Source organism: Citrus clementina, unplaced genomic scaffold (genome assembly GCF_000493195.1).
Source record: "Citrus clementina cultivar Clemenules unplaced genomic scaffold, Citrus_clementina_v1.0 scaffold_1, whole genome shotgun sequence".
Lineage (NCBI taxonomy): Eukaryota > Viridiplantae > Streptophyta > Magnoliopsida > Sapindales > Rutaceae > Citrus > Citrus x clementina.
The window spans coordinates 22935123-22953458 of NW_006263303.1; the positions used below are offsets into that span (position 1 = coordinate 22935123).

Consider the following 18336-nt stretch of genomic DNA (forward strand, 5'->3'; position numbering starts at 1 on the left):
ATCTCTCTATTTTACAGTAGATTTTGAAAAGTAAAGATTTTTTTTAAAATTTAATTTTGAGAATCAATTTTGTATTTAATATAAGTTTATATATACCCTCATATTTATTATAAAATTTTAAAATTATCCTTATTAATTAAGAAATAAAATCATTAACCTTAGATAGATTATTATTATTATTATTATTTTGAGATAACAAAATAAAAATAAATTTAATAATATAAATTTTATTTTAGTTATCAATTATTATATATACATAATAAAAAAATTTATATACATGTTTATAAATGTGTAAATAAATTGTATTCAATGTTATATTTAATTTAGTTATTTACACTTTTATAACGATTTAATAGTAAGATTTACCAAACATATATGACTGTTCTTAAAACTTACAACACATTCAAAAATAAATTTTATCAAAAATTTAACTAATTCCTTTCACAAGTGATTATTTCTTTAACACATATAATAATAATTATTTTAAAATTTACAATATTACCAAATTGGTCCTAAAATTAGTTCTACATTGTGACACAAAAGTGAAATCCTACTCCTGCAGATGATGTGAAACATTGCGTAAGCGTAACCCACTGCATAATGAAGATGATATGATCCAAAATCACACGTTAATAATTCAATTAATATAGAGCGAATGGTGTGACAAACCTCCACCATATGTTATAAGCTGAAAATAAATTAAGGGCTGCTTGATTGACAAATTAATATAGTGAATGGTGGTACAAATGAATGCAAGAAAGATACTAATTTGTTGACAATAATGCTACCTACCTATGTCACAATGCCTTTCATAAGTTCCAAAAAATTTGAGCACTGCCTTTAAATATTAAACCGGAGAGGATGGTTTGAATTTTATGGGGAGACAAGCTATCGATAGGAAATGGAAAAGATTATTATTGAGTTGAGACTTGAGATAAAGGGCCTTTGCTCAAAAGCAAAAAGCAGAAGCTTGAAGTTGTCAAGGAAGAAGGATGCGGCACCAAAAAACATGTATAGGGGGAAGATTTAATGGGAGGATGTGAAGAGGTGGAAACAGGAAAAGAGAGATAGAAGCCTTAGAAGTCCTTCTGGGAATTATGATGCTATGCACGTGGTAATTAACCACAGCTCAAACATAAGATAAAATTGCTAGAATCCATACCTTCATCAAGTTCTTGACCTCACCATTCATCTTAATTTGGTACTCTTTTAACTAATCTTCAGCTCCTTTGATTTGCAGAGATCCCTAGCTATTTCTCTCTCTATTGATCTATCTTATGTTCATCTTTAAATATAATGATGGCTTAGTATAAACAAGAAATCTCAAATCTTTTCATTTCAACCACAAAATGATATACGTAACGAAATTTCGTTATATCGAATCGACTGATTTTTTTTTTTTCATTTTTTTTGTGGACCATCCTATCATCGAAGGAAACTTGGTTGGCAATGGGTTGTCTCCCCGATTTTCTATTGGTTTTAACATAAGACGTTAATTTCAATAGAGAGAATTGTGGATCATCGGTTCATTCTTTATCAAATCAATATTCAATTATGGCCAATGTTGTTCTATTTAAAAAAGGCAAGAAGAATGGGGAAAAAAGTGCATATATATACATATATACACATGTTTATTGATGTTAACACTTGCCAGTTTATGTTATTAGTATTTTTATCACTGTTATAAATTTGGAGATAATGGATGTTATAATTTAAAGAGATTATATGTAAATAATTATTTAACGATGATATCTAAGTAAGGAATACTCAAATGAAGATTGAAGATAACAAGTAAAGTGCCTTAAGCGAGAAATTGAATTGTATTCATTCATTAGTAAAGAAATGGTATATATAGGCATTAGAAGGTGGAGTTATTCACAATTATTAATTATAAAAAAAAAGGAGAGCATTATTTTAGTAGAATCCATCACGATTTACAACTGTCACAATTTTTTAATGTGATTTTACTATTATTATTTAAATGGGCTTCCGGACCAATCGGGTCGGCCCATATACACTTTCTGTTTGTATCTTTTTCCCTGCTGCTGTCTCTCTGTCTTCTCTTCTTCAAGGGCCACAATATTTTACTCCCAACTCTCGCAGTTGGTCCATGGCCAATGTAGCATGACGGAATCAAGATCAACCAACAGATCACAGAGTCTGTTTTGAGTAATGAACCAGGAGCATTGGATAGAGAGAATAATTCAACTGAAGAAGGGTTTTATAAGGAATTTAGAAGGGTGTCAAAAGGCTTACTCCAATTTTAATTATGGGTGAGCTTTCAACACCCTTCTAAAATCCTCACAACAATCCTTTTAGATTTATTTCTTAAAATACTGTCAATGTAATTAATAAAACACAAATCTGTATATTAAAATTAATCATCTTCTCATCAAATTTTATTTAAAAATTATTTTTTAAATTATATACAAATCCTAAAATACTAAGTTCATCTTAATTTTTATTATTATCATATTATATTTATTTTCATAACTCTTAATTCTTATAATTTTCTCAGAAAATATCTTTTAATTAAAATATAATTACTAAATGAGGTTGGTGTAAAAACTTTGTTAAAATAATAACTTATCTAAGTGTCTAACTGAATTTCCATTCAAAACAAGAAATTGATTAATTTATAAGTAATTTCAATTGGAAGAGAGTTTTATGAGGAATTTTGAGTGTTGCTGTAAAAGAATTATACTATCAATAATGAGATTATTATGGGTCATTTGATTTGAAAGGAAACTTTTCCACACTTAATATATTTTTTATGGATAGTTACTGGTTACTCAAGTTATTGGTAATTGCTCAATTTAAATTAATTTCGTAATTTAACTGATTGAAGTCTCCTTTGTAAATCTGGTTGTTTCCTGTCATTAAAGAGAAAGGATTAAGGGTGTCGATTCTTGTAAATCTGGTTGTACTGTTTGTTTGCTTGGATTTATTTGTTGTTTGGCTTTATATTTTATATTAGGGTTAATTTACTCAATCAGGTCTGGATCTTGGGGCTGGTCTTGATAGGATTAGATTAATATTTCGGTAGTTTCTTTTACAATGAAGTTTCTCTTCCTCTCAAAATAAATAAATAAATAAATTTTAATTGGTCAACGCTATTAATTGTAAATAAGAAAAAAAAATGAATAGGGTATTAAAAGACAATCAAGTACCTCTAAGTAGTTAAAACAAATTTTAAAAGAGATAAAACTGTAATTTCACATTTTTTAATATTATATGAAAGACAATAAGCGGTCTTGAGGTGAATGCAAATGTCATACTTAGAGGTGGCAAAATTTGACATAATCCAACTATCTTATATGAACATGACACAAATAAACAGGTATGTATCGTCATATTTGACATGATTATTAGTTTGGGTCGACACGATTTTTTTCAGTGTTAGATTAGGGTTAAAGTTCCTAACCCATTTACCGAACCAATGATACAATTATATTTTATATTTTAAATTAATTTAAAAATTTTTGTAATTAAAATTCAAACATTGCACATGATTCTCTCTTCTTCTTTTTTTTTTTTTAAAGGATGAACATATGCATAATGTTTCACTTATAAAATTTTATATAAATTAAAAGTTCAATCTTGTAAATGTGTAAAATATTGTGTTGGAATCAATGAATTGAAGAATATTTTAGACGTTATTCATGAAGTAATCGAAACCTAAACTCACCCATCCCCCTCGGTAAGTTAATATCTCTTTATTCATGAAGTATATCTTGCTTTTGATTGTGTTAGGAAATTGAGTTTCCTTCTAAGATCACTTCAAGCAATTTGTCGAGCAACAAATTAATAAAAAAAAATTAAATGGAGAATACACCAATCACACAACACAAGATTTCTGTGGAAAACTTTAAATTCGGAGAAAAACCATGACCGTTGTCAAAGGACAATCAGAAAAAAATTATTCACTATGTGGAAAATTATTACAGCCACACTCTTAGAAAATAATTTCTCACTCAAGCCCCATATACACCCAATTTCTCACTAAACTCTAAAAAACTTCAAAAATCCCTCAACTCTCTTTCTCTCACAAGAAATTGAATTTTTGGATGCTTGGAGAATCTCTCTTTTTATAGCTAAAAATGACTATAAAATAATATTATTTTTTTAAATTTCTTCAAGATTTGAATGAATTTTGAATGTTGATAATGACTGGCAACCCCATCTAGAAGGGCGGTGCCAGCTTGCTTCTTTTCAACAAAGTATCTCGAATTTTGAAATTCTATGTCGTAAAAGATTAATACAAATACTGCAAAATTTCAAGTACTTCTTATAGTTATACCATAAATGCATGAAATACGCGTGCCATAGCTATAGCTTGAACAATGAAGCCTGAAGCATGACATTTTATGTAGCCACTACAACTTATAGCCGCTTTATGTACAGGCTTATTCGTGTTAACAATGGCACTCACATTTTCTAATTTGCTCAAAAGTTATATTTGGAAGCCGTCTTTTTTGACACATTTCTGCTTCTTACATAATTTCCACACACACGACAAATCAAAGAATATATAATTAATGTAAAGAAACCAATTTTTTTTAAATATATATAAAAGTTTGATTATTTATTTATTTATTTATCAATTAGAATGTCATTAGTATTTCTACTACAACATTATTTCTTAATCATTCATTACTTCAACAAACGTATGCATACAAATTATCATAAAGTTAAAACACAGATATGACAAACATTGAATGAATAAAAAAGAGCAATACTCCTGGAACACGAAAAGACTTTGCCGCATAAATTTGTAATCTTTAACATATATATGCACATTAAAGTTTATTGCATGCACGCCACTGGCTAATGTACATAAAGTTGCATTCAAATGGAAAACACAAAGATGGTCTTTTCATGTAAAATCTTCATTAAAGCAATCCCTTCATTCTTGATCAAATTTGCAAAAGTGAGGACCTCCCTCATCATTTTCTCATTCACACCACCTCTCAACAGCGGAGGACTAAACAGCCAAAGACCTGACATTAACAGAAACACCAACAGCAAGAGACAGGAGACCGCCGGGTGCAACCGCCACCGGCCGTCAGTCAACTCCCTCTTGGCCGCCAGCTCCATAGTCAAACACGTGCCATGTAGGATAAAAAATGACGTCATCTCCCACGTAGGAGGCGCGCGTGTGAGATAACAATAAATAATGTCGTGCATTACGCCCGACACGGCGAATGTCGCCAAGACGGCTGGGAGTGCGGCCCACTTGTCATCGATCAAACGCGTAGAAATACGGCGTACGGGATCATATACGGTAGAGTGTAGAACACTGGTAACCATGAGATTCCACCTACGTCCCCAGAAGTCTTGGAGTGAGGTGGAAAGGTAGGGCTCATTGAACTGACGCTCGAGCTCCAGCCCTAAAATGGCCTGAGCCAGAGCTGAGCACACGGCTAAAACAGTTTCAAGTAGAAGGTATATATATAACATGCAGATGATAATGATGAGTTTTTGATGCAAATATTGTTTATATTTATATGCATGGAGTAGCACAACAAAAAGAACTACTTTTATAGCCAACAACGTTGACCTGGAAAAGATTGGAAATGATTTTTGAAGAGGTTTTTGCATCTTTTTGCGAGATGGGTTTGTGTTATTTGTTTTGAGCTTTATTGGAAGACAAGCTATGGAGATGAAATGGGAAAGTTTTGATGGGGGTGGAGATAAAGGGCCTTGATCAAAAGCAAAGAGGAGGAGCTTGAAGTTGGTGAGCCATACGAGGAGAAAAGCCGTGAAGACACACAGATGGATCGTGTGAAGTTTCAAGGGGAGGATCGTTAATAGGTAAAAAATGGGAAGAAGAGAAAGAAGCCTTGAAGTTCCGCTTGGGATTTTTGATGGTATGTAATAACAATAGGTTAAACAAGTTGTGGTCAAAATCCATACCTGAAGAAGGTTCTTGAATTCACCATCCATTTCTTAATTCGTTTCTCTTCCTTTGCAATACTCAATTTGCAACTTCTCGATCTCTCTCTCCATCATGTTTTAGATGGAAATGTTGATTTGGAGATAAAAATTAATCTTACCTCATATAAGCCGTCTTTGAATTATTTTGACTTTATTATTTTAGAAACTATTATAATTTAGAGTAGAACAAAGTTGAAATTTATATAAAAGGTTTATGCTACAATTGACGTGACATATTGCACTTTGTTAGCGGCCGCCATAAAATTCAACAACTAGTAATAAAGCGATAGGGTAAGCAATCTCTTCAGAGAAATGGTATTTTTTCAAAACAAGGACAAAATCTCTTTGTATTCCAAAGATGACAATGGAGAGACCATGCCATTTTGATTCTCTTCATTTCTCATCACTTTGGTACAACAATTTATGATAGTGTTACGCAATACGTCACATTTAATAGGAAAATGATTGATAGAAACTAGTACTATTAACAAAGAAGACGAATGTTCTCGCAGCAGGTGCATATGAATAAAACTTTTTAACCACAATCATTTGTTTGTTCTTTTTCATTTCAAAGTAGTATAACTCCACATGAATTAATTAAACGACTGTGTAACAACACCGAGATGGACGGTGGCAAGATTCAGAGGGAGAATGATAATGATGAAGAAAGGAAAATGAATTGGAAACAATAAAAATGAAGAAAAAAGGAAAAAGGCTTTTATTACAATTATTATTTCAACCGCACGGTCATTGTATTTTAGTTTTATTCAAAAGATAACTACCCTTTCTTTAATTACTTAGTACATTAATTATTACGAATTATAGAGAGAACATAAGATTTGCAATCCGACAAACAATAATTCGAACAAAAGCACAAACGTAAAACAAAATTTAAGATACAATTCGACTTACGTGGTAAGTTGGTATATCAAACTAGGGATGGCAAAATGCGGGTCCGGGTCCGGGTTTAGCCTTTTCGGATCCGGACCCGGATACCATTTTTTTTTCCGGACCCGAATTTTAACCCGGATTTTTTCACCTGGGTCCGGGTCCGAGTTCAACCCGGAAAAATCCAGGTTTCTGGATTCCGGATTTTGAACCCGGATCAATGAATCAATATTAATTTCTAAAATTCTAAAAATAAAAAATTAATACATTTCTAAACAATAACACATTTAGATTAATCAATAAAATTAATTAAAAAATAATATAAAAATTAAATATCCGGGTCCGGGTTAACCTAAACCCGGACCCGGATATATCCGGATTATTAAAATTTATTCCGGACCCAGATTTTTTTATATTCCGATGCGGGTTCAACCCGCCCGGATTATCCGAATTCGTCCGGATCCGGGTTATTTTGCCATCCCTATATCAAACACAAACCTTAACGTGTTTGAATTTAGTTTTAGTAAGCAAACAATATATGTGAATCGAAGGCAGTGCACGCACATGAAGGATTCACTAGCTTTAAACATCTCACTAGTAACAAATATTATCAAGAATAGTCAAACGGATTCATTTTTCTGTTTGAAAAAGAATATCCATCAAGACATAATCACATTATGTACAACACTGTTTAATTCCCCACTAGTTGAGGGGGAAAAAAACAAACTACATATAGCTTGCAGCAACTATCTACCGGAGAGAACATACTACTGCTCTATCATACCTGCGAAAGATATGCGAAAGATTCAATCATCGAGCCAACCTCCAGAGCCTTGTTGTGGAAACGGGGGATGAAAACCAGGACCAAAGTCCATGTCTGCAAAGAAGCCAGGTTGCGGTGCTCTAGAGTCATAAAAGCCAAATCTACTCGGCATGAATGGCTCAGACCTGAAAGTATTCATCCTCGTGTTATTCAATTGATGCAGTCGAGGTGCATAACGATCCATAGCAGATGTGCTCATTCTATAGGATGCTTCAGCACTAGAACCCAGATTCCCATATAAATTAGATGGCACTGATCCCATCTGACCATATCCAGGGGTAGGTGCTGGAAAGTCTTGCCCGTATATTCGTGCCAGTGGCCACATAGTCAATTCCCTGTCAGTGCTCATGGAGGGCCTATAACCAAGGCTATCTGTGTTTCTTACATACCCAGTATACCGTTCATCCAAGTTAGCACCATGTGAAAGTCCATTGTTTAAACTGCTCATGCCATAGCTACCCATGTCATTGGGAATACCAGCCTGGGTCCCATAATAAGTTGTTCCAATATGTGAGCTAGATCTGGTCGGCTCATGATGTTGATAATCACTGCCAAACCCAGTTTGTGAAGGTATATCAATAGATTTGGAGGAATGATCTTCCAATGAGGATTTGGCAATCACTTTGGCGGGAGAACAGCGAGGCACCCCCTTGTCCTCAAAATGTTGATGAACATTGTCGTCAAATTGAGTATATGAAGGCATCTCAATAGATTTGGATGAGAGACCTTGCAATGAAGATGCACCATCGATCACAGTGGCTGCAGAATGATGAGACATTCCAACACCGAAATGTTCATAACCACCGTCACCAATTCCAGAAAGGGCAGGTATCTCAATAGGTTTGGATGATTCACCTTCCAATATTCCACTACTCACATTGACAGGGGACCTGTGAGGCATTTGGTCACATTGATAACCATCATCATGAGATAGCATCTCAATAGTTTTGGATGAGTGAACTCCCAATGGGGACGTGCCATCAATAACAATGGTTGGGGAAGAGAGAGGCATTCCCTTGTTGCTGAAATGTTGACAATCATTATCTCCGGATCCAACATGTGAAGGCATATCAATAGATTTGGATGAGTGACCCTCCAATAAGGGACTGACATTAGCTATGTTGGCTGGTGAATGTTTTGACATTCCATGTATCCCACTCGCTAGATGCCTTCCACGATTCTGCCCATCCAAAGGTGAGTTTTCTCTCATTCCACTTCCATGTTTTTTCCTATCGCGCTTCCTCTTCCTTGAAGTCTTACCAGACTGGTTGTCCCCGTGGCCATGACTGCTTTCACCCCCTCCTTCAGTAGCGTTGTCAGGGAAGCCAGCTTTGTCATCTTCTCTTGCTTCGTTTCTGAGCTCCTTTGTTACATTAATTTGCAAAGGAAGATCAATTAGCATGGAGGCATCACCTTGACCTTCCTCCTTTGGATGATCTACGGCATGAGTTTCATAGCAGTTTCTCTCCATCTGTGTCCGACTCTGTGGCCTGGATATGTGACCATGTTTTTCAGCCAGCGCTTTGTGATGGGCAGCATAATCATGACGGCTCCAAAGATAGAGAGGTGGTGCTGTCATATTCCACTGATCCATTTGTTTATCATTTTCATCAACAGATCCAGGCAGATAAAATGACTGAAATCAAAGATGCCAACAAGAAGCCACCATAAAGCTCACATTCCAAGAAATTAATATGTATATTTACATAAAATGGAAAAGCACAAAACATTATCATTTACCTTTCCAGATAAAAACTGATCATCCTCCCAAACAAGTTCAAAAGCTGATTCCTTTCTATCTAACCTGGCAAAAGAATTGAACATATGAGAGATAGAGGAAGCTAGCAAGTGAGCGAGGGAGAGAAACCCATGTCCCTACCTTTCTGTTTCTGGGGGAACAATAAGAATAAGGAGCTTTGGGTTAAACTCAAGAGCCTTATTGATAAACTTGTTTGCTAAACCTGCTTTAACCCCAAAAGGAGGATTCAGCCCCATGATCTGTTCAAAAATTAAGAACAAGAAATTGAGAAACATCTACCAACAAAGTTTCAAATAACTGCAGCATATTCATGGTTATTAATTCCAAAATAAGAAATAGAACCTATCCTTACCAATCGTGACCCTGGTGCCAACTCTTTTGGTTCAACAGTCATCCAATCCCTCTTCTCAAAATTAAAATCATTCTGCAGGAAAAGAGGACATCAACAACCAAATACCATTAATTGAATTATATATAAAAAGAAAACTTGAGAACCCAAAGTAAAGAACAAAGTACTTTTTGGCTATATTTCATTAGATTAGAAACCAGAAAAACAGTAAAGGAGTTCCATGATCTTCACGATTATGAAAACATAAATACCGTTTAGTTAGGGTTGGGCAACAAATTGGTTCCAAATCGAATTGAACAGCTTTTTTAGAAATAATAATCTGAACCAAACCAAACCAAATTGGTTAAGTTTCCCGGTCAGTTTGGTTTTCTTGGTTTTAAATCATAATTTCCTTTGTATTTCTAATTTTTTCGGTTTTCCCTTTTTCTCATATAAACTGATCTTTTTTTTTAAAAAAAAAAAATTAAATCAGTTCGGTTCCCTTTTTTTGAGGCAATGGTTTTTTTGCCTACCCCTAATTTAGTCAGCAGAATTTGCTTAATAAATTCCGTATCTTGTCAAAATACACAACCATACTGTGTTCATCCATCATTTACTTGCGAAAAATAAGTAAATAAACAAAATGAAATTGGGCCAAAACCCGTTCTTCACTCTTCCAATTTTACCACGAGAGCAACATTAGAAACTGAGTTAACATATTATTGATCAGCATTGGCACATACTACACTTGTATACAAGACAAAACAGTGAGGTGAAGATTACCTTTGCTGGCAAAATATCATAATTTTTGTACAAGCAGTTCTTTCCCGTTTCGTCAAGCTTCTTTTTCATTAGGCAGCTAAAATCGTTAGCACCGCAGCAGAAGTCCACAATCTGTTCCCAGGAGAACCGACAATCAGGCAGTTCACATAAATATTTATGGATGTAAATTAAATATAAACAATATGCTTGTAGTCAACATCACAAGCAAATAATAAGTGTAACTTAATCTTCATAGAGCTAGGCAATCTAACTGTTTTAACAAAATAATGTGGCTAACAGAACAATAGTTGCGAATTGAAACTCAACACAAATAAAGATGACACAAACAAATGCAACAAATGCAACAGCAGCTAATGGAAAATCACCTACACCACAAATGAAAAAGACAATTCTATAGTTAACTTATGGCCGAGTTATAATAGCAAGATTTCATTCAGTACTGACGCAATTCCCAGGTGAATCTTACATAGTAATTGATGACATTGCAATTAATGTCTCTTCTCCCTGTTAAAACTGCCACTGGCAGAAGGGAATAAATAAATAAATTTCACCAAATTCCTATTCTCCTTTTCAAGCATGTGGTTTCCATCCATTTTAGATGGCCTTGTTTATGACTGTGTGAACAGATTGTGTCATATCCTATGCATAAATACATAACTATCCTCACCCAGAATAACCATCTTATAGAATTGTACAATTTGCATAATCTATGTGGATACAGCTACAATTCAAAGATTCAGCAATTCCAGCCACTAAATTAGAAGCAAGAAGGATATTATCCAACAACCATTAAACTCAAAGCATGTTCTAAGCCATACTCCATAATAAAACAAAGATAGAAAAATACCCAACATACAAAAAATATTAAAAGCTAAGAAAAAGGACATAAATACTTACCATATCACCATCATTTACATACCAATGAAGCTTGTCGACTATCTGCACATAAAGTACCATTCTTCATAATATTATATGCTCGTCAACAATCAAAAACACTGCTTTTATAGACGGGGTAAAATATAAACTCCTCCATTACTTTGATGGCAAAAGTATGCAAGATGAAAAGAAACTTTAAAATAATTATACTAATAATAATTTTAGAGAATCACTGGGGGTTAGTGAACGAAATGAAATAAACTTACCGCTTGAAGTTTGTCCACTTTAGTAAAATGGCGACCAAATGATGTATATCTCATACCATGTAAAAATGGTGCAAGATAAACTTTGAGTTTGTTCTAAGACAAAATGACAAAAGAAAGTTATTTAAAATAATAACCAAAATAATAATAAACAAAAGAGAGAAGATAACCTAATATGAAAAACACCAAGAGTCAAAACTCAGAGCAATGATATCATGAGTTATACAATATGGCCAAATGTGATTTCCTTGTAGTCTTATGCCCATTAGAAAATAAAAGATAAAACACGTTTTAGCTTATTTAACAAACTTGTGCAACCTAATTGGAAAAACATAAGAATCTCAGTAAAATTTCAAGAAAAAATGTTCCAGTTTTCAAAAGAATTACATGCTTTTCTCTTATAAACACAGTCGTAGAGAAAAGTCAAAATCATTTGTAACATGATAAAAGGCAAGAGTCAAAAAACTAAGTACAACCAGCTAGGAGCATGAGTTACACGATGGGGCATTCATGAGAAATTGCAGATAGTTGACAACTTCCATGAACATGTCACAGAGAGTTGAGGACAGCTGGACCACAAGCAGAAAATAAGTCTTAGGTCCATGCTACATAAATCTACCTTCCTACATCTAAAATTGTCAACAAACTATAATTCAAAATTTTCAATATTATCACGAGGGGAAACAAAAAGAAGAATACCAATTTAGTAAACCAATTCTTCTTTAAACTATTTCTAAACACAAACAATCCTTACATGCACAATCAGTGCAAAGGTAATAGATAAAATAATGCAACCACCTTCCACTTAAATATCTGGCTTAGAACTTCTGGCTCACAAACAGCTTTTGCATCTTCAATACTGCTTCCATCTACATCTAGCTTTTTTAATGCAGTACGAATAGCCTGCATACATAAACATGAAATTGACAATATAGTCAATGACTAAGGTATAATTAACACCATCAAAATTGACAATCTATATACCTCAACGGAGCCTTCCACCTTTCCTAATGTGATGGCCTTGTCCACAGCAGATTTTGACGCGTATGCATGGGTTGATGGAATTTTGTGCCTTTTCAGAATCTCTTCCATTCTTACTGAAGAAGCAGCATCTTTCATCAAGGATGACAGTCTACATTGTAAGAATAAATATAGATTGAGACAAAATATACTGTAAACATGAAAGCATTAAACAAAGTCGGTCACTACTATCACGCACCCAGTGCTCTAAGATAAAGTTAATAAAGGTAAATATAACTATTGTAAAAGATGCAATAATATAAGATCACCTTCTCTTAGAATCTTCATCTAATGAAGGCAGCTCACTAATTAACTTTTTTCTAAGAGGCTTAACTGTCACTGTTCTACTGGTTTCTCTGTCTGAGTTATCCTGTTTCCCAAACTTTGTTTGTTCGGTCCCCTCAGTCACAAAAGCAGCATATAACCTCTCACCCAGGGAGGTTTTCTTTGAGTCAACCGAGGAGGACCTATCAACCTGAACTGAGAGAGACTTCACATTTCCCTTGAAAGACTTTCTGGATACATCAGTTGCTTTTGCTCTCCTTGAGGAATCTGATCCCACAAGTAACCTCTCACTTATTTCCATAGTTTCACCCTGACCAGCCTTAGAAGGCACACGTTTAAGTGCTTTCACAGAAAATTTTCCTTGAGGGGGAGCTTTTGAGGTCAGACTGCTTTTCGTTGATGCAACTTTCTGTTTTCCTGAAGGTGAAGCCAACGACTGTTTTTTTCTAGGTCTGTCAATAATAGTCTTGTTTTCTTCAATACCAGGAAATATAATATGGTCTCTGATTGGAGTCCCAATTTCATCATCAATCTCATGTTTTCTGGGGAAATATATTCAGCAAAAAATTCAGCATGTTACTTCCCAACAATACTAAAAATAAAAGCAGCAAGTTTCAGATACTTACAGGCAATATATTAGTATACGATGATTGGGTAATAGACCCTCCCAGGCTCTTGTGATTATACCTTCTTCTAATTTGTCCTCAAAGGCAATCTTCCTGATAAACACATTAAAATACAAGCATATAAATGTAAAATAGACAAACATTCTCTGTCAACTACTATCCAAAAATAAGAAAAATGAAAAAGAATAAAAAGTAGTACCTCGGTAAGCATTTCCTGTGGTATGCCTTGGGGCAACGCCTGCAGACAGCAAACTGTAGGTCTGAATCTGCCTTATTCTCTCCTTGTTTACAAATACAGCACTTATGAAGCGGACAAGTAAAAGATTCTCCCGCAATTATGCTTTTTGCCAGCTGATCTGCAGCAACTTCATCATCCCGTAAAAGCAATTTTGATACACAATGTGGGTGATAAAAATGACCGCAGGTAGCAGAAACACAAGGAAAGACCTAAAAAAGTTGTTAATTGAAAAAGTAGGAACAATCAAAATGCCTATCCATATAGTTGATTAAAAAGACACTTGGAAAAAAGGAAAAAACTGTTCATAGAATAGCTGTTGAGAAGGACATCCATACACCAACTAAATTGTTCAAGTCATGTTAATTTGTGGCAGAATAAATCAATATTAGTCAACCATTCTGACGGAATAAAGAGCGGGGATTATCATAGTGCACTGGTACAGATAAACAAACACTTTTGACAATAAATGTAATGGTCATCTAATGCTGAGAACATGAATATGAATGAAACAATACTAGCTTTCTTTGACAACAAATCTAATGGTCATCTAATGCTGAAAACATGAATAACGAATGAAACAGCAATAGCTTTCTTCCCCCCTCCTGCATACTTAGTGATGGCAAAGAATTTGAGTAGGAGAACTAGTTGTTAAAATCACAAAGCATTGCTCTTGGGTACTATATTCATGGAGATCATCTCAACAAGTTGAGCTGATCTAAAATTATAAGATCTAGCTTCTCAATGTCTTTATTAGAGTAAAATTAAACCATGATGCAAAAGAAGATGACATGTTTCTGACTAACCATGTATTGTTTCTTGAAGAAAATTATACATAGCATTTGCACAGCCATCATTGAATATTTAAAGTGACTCCATCTTACATTTTTCACCATGTTAGCTCACTTCATTATCCAAACCAAAACATGTTGCTTTCAAACAGAAAAATGCAAATGTTATTTCTGAAATTGATTTTTAAAAAAAGAAAGAAAAATATTTTGTCTCAAAAGCTTGTGCCTCAAGTATGAATAGAAAATTATACATAGCATTTAGACAGCCAACATTGAATATTCAAAGTGACTCCACTTTACTTTTTTCACCATGTTAGCTCACATCATCGTCCAAACTAAAACTTGTTCCTTTCAAACAGGGAAATGCAAATGTTATATCTGAAATTGATTTTAAAAAAAAATGAAAGAAAAATATCTTATTTCAGTGTAAGGCACACAGTGAAAAAACATGCAGTGTTTGATATAGCAATTACGAAGAAGTCAGGAACTTGTAGCCCTCCAGTTTCTGATCGAAAAACTCTACCTCAGCGCCAGTTTCCTTATCAGAGGAGCCTAGCTTCCCACAAGCAAAGCACTGGTGCTGCTTATATTCACAATTCTTACAGAAAAAGTTCAGCATTGCCTGCCATGTTGAGGGCAAATACAAGTTAAATCATACAGACATCTAGAAAACAAATGAATTACATGGTGAAATGAAGCTATTGCATACTTCCACTTCATCCTTGGTAAGGCCAAGAGAAGCACAGTGAGATTCTTCACCGGCATCGATAGTTGCGTGAAATGACCTCAAACACCTCCCTTCACAACTGTGAGATATCAGATATCAAAATCATACAATAAATTAAAGACGTCAATTAACCAAAAAACACGAGATCATAACCCCAAGAAAGAAAAAATATACACAAGGAACATCTTTTTTTCAAAAGGAATAGAAAAATGTTCTATTCAGTCCAAGCTTCATTATTGTTTGGAAATCATATCAAAATAAAACAGGTGCAGACAACAGTTTGCAAATGCATAATTCAAAGTGGCATGATCCCTATTGAAACACAGTTTGATAATAAAGTCATTTTGGTTACAGTGATTTTGAAGACAAACAAAATGATATCCATAACTTTTCTTTTTCCTTTGATAGGAAATCGTGTTGACGATTTTGACAACAACAACACCAGCGATGAAATAGATGGTGATGCTAGTGATTAAGACCACAATAAAGCAAACACTGTAAAAATAAAGTAAATTCATTCATTCAAATGACAAAAGTCAAAATAATTGCTTCAATGACATACAAGTTGAAGCTTAACCAACAAAAACTCATACCATAGAAGGTCACCACCATTATCACAAAAAGAACAAACGGAATCAAATAATTCATCCTCTTCATTGGATTCATCTTCCTCTGTGTCATGGACCATGTCTTCTTCCATATCATCGACTATAAATCCAGACATTGCCTTAGTTTGAACAACCTGAAAATTCAATCAGCTCGCTACCTCAAAACAGTCGTAAGCTTATTAAAAAAAATGGTAGACGAGAAAGGTTATGACAAAAAACATGAAAAAGAAATGCACCAAGACCAGCTAAAGCAGGCATAAGAGTAAAACCTCATCTGATAGTTTCCTTTTCGTCGGCTTCTCCTCAAGAAATGTCACTAGAAACTGTTCAAAAAATCATACATTTGTCAGTATATCTAAGATTAAATTTTGAAACAGACAACAAAACTTTCTTTCCTTTTGGGTTCTGACTATGCTCTGCTTTTAAAAGCATCTAAGAGAATTGCTGATAGCTAAGCCATAACTAGAAGGAACGGATACCTCATCATTTTTCCTTAAAACCACAGAGAAAGCAAGGTGGCATGTGCTATCTACTAAAACCAATAAACTTCAGATCCAATTTGTCAAAAGGATGAAAAAAAAAATGTAGGTTGTGGAATATGAACCAAAAGAAACAATTACCTTCATTTTCAAATTTTGCTAAAATAGCATCCTCTTAAAATTGAAATGACAAGTAAATAGAAAAGACATACAAACCTTAGACTTTGCTAAAACATCATCCCTTTCAAGCGCTTCCTTGATCAAATCCATGTGATCCACCAAATCATTCTGAGAAGGTCTCACCTCATACAAGCTATAAACCGAGGGGAGCAAGTTAAAAAAAAATCATAAAAAAGGAATTAGTGCAAAGAGAAAAAAAACAAAAAAATTATGACAAGTTCGTAATATTCCTAGGAACCTAAACAAGGAACCCCAAATAGATTTCCCAGTGAAGAAAAAGTTAAAAAAAAAAAATGAAACCCAAAAGTTTTTAAAGTTTGGAACATACCAAAAAAACCTGGACAAGAAATCCCAGATAGATTTTGCAGTTGCTTCTGGATTTCTCTTTGCGTATGAAAGGCAATGCACCATAATCAATATTGTCCTATAAATTTCCTCATAGCACTTCCTGGGCTTTTGAAGTTTTATCCAACTATTCTCTTTAGAAAGCACAAATATCTCAGGAATCACGTTTGTAAGATCAAATTTCCATGCTATTACAGGCTTAAAAATCTTTTGGAGTCCAGAATCAGCTGCACCACGCAAGTATATAAGTTCCTTACAACCCCCAGTCCTCTCATTTTCATTCCATTGAATTGGCAAAGCAGAAAACGAAATTATCTCCTTTTGTTTCCCCTCACCCTCATGCTCAAAATAATAATCCGAGACCAATTTTTGCCCCACCTCCACCTCGTCATCTGAAGAGGCCATAATAAACCCCTTACTTCTTATTCACACCTAAAACAACAAATTCACAACAAAAAATAAGAACAATGATAAGACTCTACAGTAAAGGCAGCAAATAATTAAATACAATAATAATAAATAAGAAAAAAAAGTATATCAATATTAAAAAAACCTTCAAAGTTTGGTTAACACTAAACACACCATTTGATTGACAAATAGAAAACCTGAAAATTTAAAATAGCAAAAAAAAGGCATCATTTTCCCACTTTTCTTTTTAATTTCTTCAATCTTTTCATTCATGTTCTCAGTAACCAAGTACAGATTCACAAACGAAAAACCGGAAGAAGTAAGAAAATGGCATAATTACACAATAAAATCAAACAATTAAATGAAATCATCAAAAATAAAAAAGATAATTACACAATTACCTGCTTAGCAAAATCAGAAACCACCAATGCAGAAATTTGGGTTTCTCCTTATAGTGTTCGATGATTTGGGTTTACTATTCTTTCAAAAAGAAAAAAATTATTGACCTTATTCACTTTCTCAGCAATAGAAGAACAACATCTCTCTCTATTTTTTTATGCTGTTTTTAAGTGAGACTGACGTGTCAGTTGGCTAACAAGAAGAGACCTGAAGAAATTATTCAATCTTATTTTCTTCCCTTTTCATTGATTTTCTGACTGACCAAACAACAAATTAAGGATTCCATCACAACGCAAAAACCGCAAAAACCACAAAAACAGCAAGAAACCATTAAAAGGAAATTTTTAAAGAAAATAATTACAGATTGTTACCTGACAGGTGACATATAAGCAATCACGCAGATAATTAGGGTTTCACCGCGAGTGTCTTATTTCCATTAAGTAAACCCACGTATTTATTTTTCTTTTATACGGATTCAGTTCAATTAAACATAATGTACTAAAACAAGATTAAATTTTGATATCGGGACAGAACAACATTGACCCTTTTTTTTCTTTTCCGCTTCGTTTTGGCGGT

General features: G+C 33.9%; 1 protein-coding gene across 3 annotated transcripts; it reads right to left on the minus strand.

The window, feature by feature from the left end:
• Nucleotides 1-7402: 7402 nt before the first annotated feature.
• Nucleotides 7403-18298, minus strand: LOC18054956 (protein ENHANCED DOWNY MILDEW 2). Of its 3 annotated transcripts, XM_024192314.1 has the most exons (20): nucleotides 18132-18298; nucleotides 17763-17836; nucleotides 16937-17385; nucleotides 16645-16741; nucleotides 16219-16272; nucleotides 15935-16083; nucleotides 15324-15420; nucleotides 15138-15236; nucleotides 13788-14035; nucleotides 13589-13681; nucleotides 12947-13504; nucleotides 12642-12789; nucleotides 12456-12560; nucleotides 11661-11753; nucleotides 11416-11457; nucleotides 10519-10629; nucleotides 9760-9831; nucleotides 9528-9646; nucleotides 9389-9452; nucleotides 7403-9284 (listed from the first exon to the last, which is right to left on the minus strand). In XM_024192314.1, the coding sequence occupies exons 3-20, from the start codon at nucleotides 17356-17358 to the stop codon at nucleotides 7632-7634; spliced, it is 4224 nt and encodes a 1407-aa protein (XP_024048082.1). In that variant the 5' UTR covers nucleotides 17359-17385; nucleotides 17763-17836; nucleotides 18132-18298; the 3' UTR covers nucleotides 7403-7631. The 3 variants fall into 3 exon arrangements, with proteins under 3 accessions (XP_024048082.1, XP_006452485.1, XP_006452484.1); XM_006452422.2 differs by lacking the exon at nucleotides 17763-17836; XM_006452421.2 differs by lacking the exon at nucleotides 18132-18298 and having other exon boundaries at nucleotides 17763-18079.
• Between the last annotated feature and the right edge of the window lie 38 nt (nucleotides 18299-18336).

What these genes read in the sequence shown, in the direction of transcription:
- LOC18054956 (XM_006452422.2), bottom strand. Translation starts at nt 17,358, where the DNA reads ATGGCCTCTTCAGATGACGAGGTGGAGGTGGGGCAAAAATTGGTCTCG. An exon ending in TTACCAAGGATGAAGTGGAA is followed by an intron (nt 15,237 to 15,323) that starts GTATGCAATAGC and finishes TCAACATGGCAG; the next exon opens with GCAATGCTGAACTTTTTCTG. An exon ending in AGGTGGAAGGCTCCGTTGAG is followed by an intron (nt 12,561 to 12,641) that starts GTATATAGATTG and finishes TTATGTATGCAG; the next exon opens with GCTATTCGTACTGCATTAAA.